At 34.2% G+C, this 8,358-nt stretch overlaps 1 protein-coding gene across 2 annotated transcripts; it reads right to left on the minus strand.

Moving 5' to 3' along the window:
* Positions 1–1,712: 1,712 nt before the first annotated feature.
* Positions 1,713–8,104, minus strand: LOC124895738 (glutamate dehydrogenase A). Of its 2 annotated transcripts, XM_047406168.1 has the most exons (9): positions 7,627–8,104; positions 5,647–5,760; positions 3,975–4,196; positions 3,795–3,869; positions 3,567–3,683; positions 3,223–3,473; positions 2,867–2,942; positions 2,703–2,789; positions 1,713–2,081 (listed from the first exon to the last, which is right to left on the minus strand). In XM_047406168.1, the coding sequence occupies exons 1-9, from the start codon at positions 7,732–7,734 to the stop codon at positions 1,896–1,898; spliced, it is 1,236 nt and encodes a 411-aa protein (XP_047262124.1). In that variant the 5' UTR covers positions 7,735–8,104; the 3' UTR covers positions 1,713–1,895. The 2 variants fall into 2 exon arrangements, with proteins under 2 accessions (XP_047262124.1, XP_047262125.1); XM_047406169.1 differs by lacking the exons at positions 5,647–5,760; positions 7,627–8,104 and adding an exon at positions 4,485–4,732.
* Positions 8,105–8,358: the final 254 nt, after the last annotated feature.

Raw genomic sequence — 8,358 nt, forward strand, 5'->3', positions numbered from 1 at the left:
CTCTAAGTACACGATTGCTTGAATTTGGGCATGAAAAAAGGGATTCAATAATGGAGGAACAATCGGTTGTTTAATGGGAGAAAAAAAGGGAACAAATATGAGAAAGAGAGAAAGTAAAGAAACGAAGCCTTTTTTTTTTTTTTTTATGTATAAGAGGAATGAGAGAAAATAAAAAAATAGAGAATTTTAATAATAACTTTGGAATTTATGTAATTACTTTGTCAATATGGGATTTATTGTAATAAGATAAAGTTACCTTGGGTATATATGTAAATTTTAGTTAAAAGATTACCTAACCCATATATTTAACCCCTGAAGACCTGATCCAATGAAAAAAACTCAATCCTTGTTTTACTTAAGCCTAAAATGTATTTGATCAGGTTTGAATAAAAGAGAGATCTTTTTCATTTTCTCAAGTAAGGGGTAAAAAAATGGGTAAAGTAATTTTTTTTGAAAACAAATTTTAGATTTCTTTTTTTGTTTTTGTTAAACTTAATTTGTTAACGAAAAGGGTAAATATACCCTATTTGTTAGACAACAAGGTATGTATACACCATCTATTTAATGACAAAAGTATATATGCATCACTTTTTTAACGAGGGGTATATCAACTATAATTTGCAAGTTCAGGACAGGAGTGGAAGATGAATTGGAAACCTAAGGTGCCTTGAGAAGTAAACTGTTTTCTATGGTTACTAACTAAAGAAGCAGTTTTGACTCACAAAAATCTTAAAAAAAAAAAAGAGGTTATCAATTGGCTTCCAGGCGTTCTCTATGTGGAGAGCAAGTTGAGACAATAAACCATCTCTTTTTGCATTACCCATGGACAGATCAGCTTTGGAGAATGTTCATTTGCCTGAAAGGGATCAGGTGGGTGAAACCGAGGGGCATTAAGGGAGTTCTAAGTAGTTGGAACCTGGACAGAAATGCTTCAAAGGACGAGGAGAGATGGAAGATTGTCCCAGCATATATATGGTGGACAATTTGGAGAGAAAGAAGCAACAAATGTTTTGAGAATGTGCAGAAGATCAAAATGAACTGTCTAGACGTTTTTTATTTTTCGAGTAAACTTGATGCATTAGCTCAGACAGGGGCGGAGCCAGTGTGCTTGATTGGGGTTCGGCCGAATCCCCTAACTTTTGCGTATACCCTATATTTACAATTAAAAAATTTGGAAAATGTGTATAATTATATATGTCCGACCCCCGTACAAACATGGCTGATAGTCCAGTGGTATGCGCGTCACCTCCGCGTCCCTGAGATGGGCGTTCGAACCCCCAAGCTTCAAATCCTGGCTCCGCCTCTGAGCTCAGACAAAAGTTATCTTTGATGTGCTAGATTATTTATAAACACCAGTTAGCTCGAAAATGATATAAGTTGTAACAGTTTTTGGAGGGAAACTACACTTTTGGTTGTAGTATGCCTGTGAAATCAGGCAGGGGATTAAGCATGTGTTGATCATGGCCAGATCTAGACTAAGCTTATGGGCTCAGCCGAACGTGTTAACTTTGATCCACATTTATTATAAGAAAACTTCATTCAATAAATTTAAAATCTTGCAACTTAAAAAACTAAAATCCTAGACTCATAAGCTTCAAATCTTGATTTAGCCTCTCGACTGCTAATTTGCTTGGGCTCATTAGATTGTCAACAATGCCAATTCACCAAGTTGGCAAAGGAGATGCAACAATTACAACTAACACCACCTGCAGTGTCAGTACAAATTCTGCTTCAAGTGCATTTGATAGCTTTCACTAATGTTTTCAACAAGCTTAAAAGTACAACATTCCTGTTTATAATATTAGACCATTTCTTACAAGAAAAGTAAGATCATGTAAACATTCAGCTGAGGATGGAAAAGATTATTTGGCATCAAACAATATAGGCGAATACAATTACGCCTCCCAACCTCTCAGTTGTGTAGCACGTGCAACGCGATTCACCCCCAATGTGAAGGCGCCCATTCGAAGATTGCAATTATGTGTTTGACACATGTTCTTCAGATTATGGAAGGCTTTTGTCATGTATTTCTTCAGCTCCTTGTTAACCTTCTCTTCATCCCACATAAAACCTTGAATGTTCTGCTCATGAAAAGGTTTTCCATATGCTTTTAGGGACAATTAAGAATTGTAAGAGGACATATCTAATAAAACATGGAAGAGATTCACTGACAACGTTAGAACATGGGCACCTAATTCTAATGCAACAAGGGTGTTATTAGTACATGGCAGTTGAACACCGTAATTGATGAGAGTGGCAATGAAGACTTGTCGTCAATTATGAAACGGATGATTGTTGTCTATTTAAGTTGCTGTAACTTGTAAGGCCACCTACTAAACTATACTCTTACACGCGGAAAGAACTGCTTGATCTATATTAGACAATTCCAACTAAATACAGTCAAATCTCTTCATAATAACATCTTCTTTTCTGGATGTTTTTTGACTGCTACAACGAGATGTTATATAGAATATTATAATATAACATAATATGCAAGTCGGTTCCAAAGAAAACTAGGTTGTTATAGTGAAATGTTGTTATAAAGTATGACTGTTATAGAGAGGTCTTACGGTATACTTCAATATCTTAGCGATATGTCAATTTGAGCTTTAAGTAATCGTCAAAATAACTCTACATGTGTTTTATGCGGTAATATAAAGCACAAAGAGTTAGGATGTCACGTATAGAAAGATTTTTTTTACCTGAACCCACTCAAAATAACTAACGGTTACACCTCCGGCGTTGGCATATATGTCGGGAACTATTAAAACACCTTTCTTAGAGAGAATCTGGAGAAGACAAGTAATGTGTTAGAAATTATTATCATGCTAGTCAAACGGATTTGAAAACCGGCAAACAGTGGTACCTCATCAGCTTCTGGATCAGTTGGATGATTTGCTGCTTCTACGATGAACTTGGCCTTCACGTAATCAGCATTTTCTCTGAATAGACAAGGACAAATTAAAAAACTTCCGTGGGTATAATAAGTCCATATATACATCTTAAAATGATACGGAATAAGGAAGAAATCTGAGCAGCAAAGAACTCCAGTTTCTATATCCACACAGATTTAAACACAGAAGAAGATACCTATTTTTTGCCAATACTGAAAACTAAATTTAAATAAAATAAGTGCATACAATCAATTTTTAGAATGTACTAAGAATTAAAAAAAGAAATATTACGCAGAAGCAATATTTCATAAGCATAATGGGTTTGTACTTGTTCAAAACTCCTCCCAGGGCGCAGGGTATAAGAACATCACATTCGTGCGTAAGCAGTTCATCTGAACTCATTACGTCAGCACCGCTGAAATCAATTAGCTTCCCTGTTGCTTCTTTGTGACTAAGCAAAGATGGTATATCAAGACCATTCTGATTCTTGACTGCTCCAGTTATATCACTAACTGCAACTACTTTGCCACCCATCTCGTGAATAAGCCTTGCTGCCCATGATCCTACGTTCCCGAACCCCTTAGGAATGGAAAAATACATTTAGAATCATTTCAACTGACTTGTTTTGTGCAATATCATGGCTACTAGAATTGAACTAATTAGAAACTCTACCTGAATTGCAAAAGTCAAATCCTTAATCTGCTTCCCCTGCTCAGCAAGAAAAGCTTCTGCAGCATAAACGACACCACGCCCAGTTGCAGCTTCCCTACCCAATGAACCGCCAAGATCCTAGGTAAATAGTGAAAAAGGGGTCGTCAAATGACTCGTTTAATTCCGATAGGATAAGTTTGAGTGCAATAGCACATTAGGAATTTAATAATTTACTGAACAAAAACTTACAACTGGTTTCCCGGTCACAACTGCAGGAGAGTGACCATGAAATTTTGAGTACTCATCCAAAATCCAAGCCATGGTCTGTCGTAGGAAACACCACATAAGCACATTTGTTTGCTTCATAATCTGAAGCTCCACAAAGAAGAATATGTTCACAAAGTTACATCAGAGAACTATATCAATAACCTGAGCGTTGGTGCCCATATCAGGCGCCGGGACATCAGTATTAATTCCGATAAGGTCATGAATTTTCTGCGTGAAAACACGCGTAAGGCGCTCCAGTTCGCTCACACTTAACTCCTTTGGTATGCAGCCAATCCCACCCTTTGCTCCCCCGTATGGAATATCTACTACAGCAGTCTTCCAAGTCATTAGTTGAGCAAGGGCGTTCACCTCATCAAGATCAACCTTGTAAAATAAATTTAAACCATTTCAGCGCAAATTCTATTTCCTAAAACAACAAAACATTGAAGTATACAGTACAGAGGTAACCAGCACAACCATGGACCGTGGCGTACATTGAACTATAAGAACTATAAAGTAACATGTTCATGGAGATAAAATCATGAAATGATGAAGACGTCAATCAACGTTAAGCAATCGCTTTGAGGAAAACATTTTTCAAACACAGACTTACCAATAAATAAAAGCTAAACATTTTTTATGTAAAGACCTACTAGTATTTAATTTAATTACCCTGCAAGCACAGATAGCCAAGGTAATCTTCCCATTGAAGTTGGTGAATAAAGGTTCACACCTAGTGCTGCAGCTCAGACTCGAACCTACTAGTATTTGGACCATTAACTATGCCAACTGTTAACTAAATTTTTAATGATTAAACAAGATCATCCTGTTTTCTTAGAATGCAATGAAGTTACTGAATTTTAGCATTTTACAAGTTCTCATACTTTATTTCTCTCTTAGACATAGTAGAGGAAACATTTAGGTTATACAACAACAAACCCAATGTAGTCCCATAAGAGGGGTCAGGGAGAGTAGAGTGTGCACAGACCTTACCGCTACCTCATGGAGGTAGAGAGGCTGTTTAGAAAGACCCTCGGCTCCAGTAACACACATCAGAGCAGTTAAAAGAAAAATACAAAAATTAATAGGACATCGAAAATAATAGGGGAAACATAAAATAGCATTCAAAAATAGGAGCAATAACAATAATCAACTAGTGTAATAACTGAAGCACAGTAAATAACGAGTAAAAAAAATTGTAAGACAACAAAAGTCGTAAGACACAACTACGATAAAAATGCTACTTTTACTGGTTATACCTAAACCAATATTGATACAACACTGACTTTGAATCAAATACAAATGGATAGGTAGCTTGAGAGAATAAAAATTTGAAAGACCAAAAAAAGCTGTCAAATGTGGAGTGTCAGTTTTTTACCAGTTTCACAGACCTAACTGTATGTTTTATAGGACTCCTATACTGTAATTTGGTGAAGGACTACAGCTCTTGAAGTCTTGTGCAAAATGTGTATCTATTACTCTACCTTTCTAGTCAATGATTATCTAGAATCAGTAGCAGAGCCACAGGAAATGAAGAGGATTCAGCTGCATGGACTCTTCACTTTTGATGCCGCACACGTGTCGGATTCTTCAAAAATACATCATTGTTGGAGAATCCGACAAGCACCCGTTAACATTTTTGAAGAGTCCGAGCAGCATAGGGATTCATCATTGAATGTTATACTATGTCAATAGAGAACAAATTCGCATCACATGTGGCATCAAAATGAAAGATTCTTATTGCTAGAAAAACTCAATCAACCAGAAGAGAAGCAATAAGTTAAGACATTGAAGTAAAAGGACAAAATGAAGAAGGAACATGGGAAAAGATAACCTCAGGATGGTATCTGATTCCTCCTTTCATGGGTCCGCGAGCATTATCATGTTGGACTCTAAATCCAACATAGGAAACCAACGTCCCGTCATCCTTGGGAATTGTGCATTCTACCTGATCAAATACAAAATTCATCAACCAATCTGCTCCATAACAAAATAATAAACAGATATTTTCACCTACTTATAAGTTTAAACTTTGAGCAAAACAATTATACATTTCAACATGATCCTGTATCTCAACAAATAAATAAAACTGTCCACTCTTTGATGATTTTTTCAGACTTTAACACATTTCAGTAGTTTTAGAAATCTTGTTCTGAAAAAAAAGTTTTCCTAGAGTCGAGGATCTATCGCAAATAATTTTTCTACCCCACAAAGGTAGGAGTAAGAACTGCGTACACCCCACCCTCCCCAGACCCCACTTGTGGGGCTACAATGAGTATGTTGTTGTAGTTGTAGTAGTTTCTTCAAAATTTTGAGAAGAAAATAAATAGGAAAATTGAGTTCTTTGAGAACAAGATCACCCTTCTCCACCTTAGTTTCAATCAGAACAAAAAATTCTTCAAAAAAGATTGAAACTTTACACTAATATACATCACACTATTCATTCTATATACCTGTTCTTCAAAAAAAGATTGAAACTTTACACTTTTATACATCTCGTAATTCATTCTATATACCTGTTCTTCAATAAAGATTGAAACTTTACTCTAATATACATCACAATATTCATTCTATGTACCTGTTCAGACTCAATTTATGTGGCACCGCTTCAATTTCAAGAGTCAAGCAGTTTAATTTTGCTCGTGAAGTTGATCATGGAATTTTTAAATTTTTGAAATAAAATTCATATTTGAAAACTACATAAACGTCCTGTAAGTTACAATAATTAAAAAAAGTGCAGCCAGGTGCACTAAAACTCTCATTATGTGTCTAGAAAAAAGCCAAACCACAAGAGTTTATTATATGTAGCCTTATCCTATATTTCTTTCAAAGATTGCTTCACAATAATTGACAATTAAAAATATTTAAATGATATGTGAAAAATTACATCAATGAAAGACTCATTTGAATTACGAAATTGCAAAGGTGTCATGTAAATTGAGACAAACGAGCAATTTACATATTTAGGAACTACATGAAATAGTTCAAGTCACAAACAAAAACAACAACACATCAAGTGTATTCCCACAAACTGGGATACGGAGAGGGTGGAGTGTAGCAAGTCAATCAGTCACAATAATTAACAATTCAAAATATTTTAAAAAAATAAATTAAAAAATTATGATCAAATAAAGATTCTTTTAATCTTGAAATTACAAAAGTGTCACGTAAATTGGGATATAGGAGTAATTTATGTTAGAATTTTTCCTGAATTTGATCTTACCTTACTTGGATTCTACCATAATTGTGTTTCACTTTGGAAAGGACTTCTTAGTAGAAATCTCTTATTTCTACTAGGTTTATTCTTTCTTTTAACAACTATTTTCTCAAGTCATAACACAATAGCAAAAGTATAGGAAGATTTTATCTCTCATTAGTTTTATTTATTTTTTTTTAATTTAGGTTTTTAATATGTAAGCCAATTGGCCGAATCATATCAACAATTTTATGTTTTAGTATGTTTTTCTTGTCATCTTATTTATCGTCTCAAATAGTTTGCAAGCTACAAGCTTCCGCATAACGTCCTCTCAATTTTGAACCTTCGAACCTAACTATTTAGATATCTAGGAACTACATGAAATAGTTTAAATCACAAACAACAACAACTTATAAGTGTAGTCCCACAAACTAGACTGCGGAGAGGCTAGAGTGTAGCAAGCACTATCCATTACAATAATTAACGGTTCAAAATATTTAAGAAAAATATATTAAAAATTTACGATCAAATAAAGACTTGTTTAATCTTGAAATCACAAAAGTGTCACATAAATTGAGACAGATGAGTAATATGCATAACTTAATTCGTACTATGTACCTTAATTTCTCTGAAAGGGATCAAAAGACTCCTTTCAAGTTTGGAGTCCAAACCAAGAATTCTAGCAGCTTGACGAAAGTTCCTGTTTGTAGCTACAAGTGCATTCATAGCTGCCTTATATATTACTGGAAAAAATAAACAAGATCACCAAAATGTCTAGTAGGATCAAGATTATGAAAAAAATAAATAAATGGAATTTTCGTGATCTTGATTTCTTGAAACAATACTTATATAGTTATTAAGGATGATGACGACGATATTAGATGGGTAAGGAGGCAATGCTAATTACGATAAGATTTAATTAAGATGATGATGATATTAATGGGTAAGGAGGCAACGTTAATTAAGATGAGATTTAAGTGTAATGAATATGGGTTTAGGTTAATCACAAAAGAAGTGGTGATTATCGTCGAAGTAAATTTGAGTTTTTTCTTTTTTGTGAAAAAAAAAAGTTATAAATATAAAAATGGTAATTTTCTTAATCTTAAATTCTTGAAATAAACTACTTTTATATAATAGTAAGGACTCGTTTGATGTGATGAATAAGAGAAAATTAATTTTGAATGAGTTTATCTCATATTCATATTTGATAGAGATAAAATTAATAAAATACTTTATCACATGATTAATTATCACAGGTAGAATTAATTATCAAATTATTGAAATAAATTCGATTTTTTTTCCTGATAATTACAAATGGGATCACGAGCTCCTTGGGATACTGTACAGCCA

Source organism: Capsicum annuum, unplaced genomic scaffold (assembly GCF_002878395.1).
Source record: "Capsicum annuum cultivar UCD-10X-F1 unplaced genomic scaffold, UCD10Xv1.1 ctg995, whole genome shotgun sequence".
Taxonomy (NCBI): domain Eukaryota; kingdom Viridiplantae; phylum Streptophyta; class Magnoliopsida; order Solanales; family Solanaceae; genus Capsicum; species Capsicum annuum.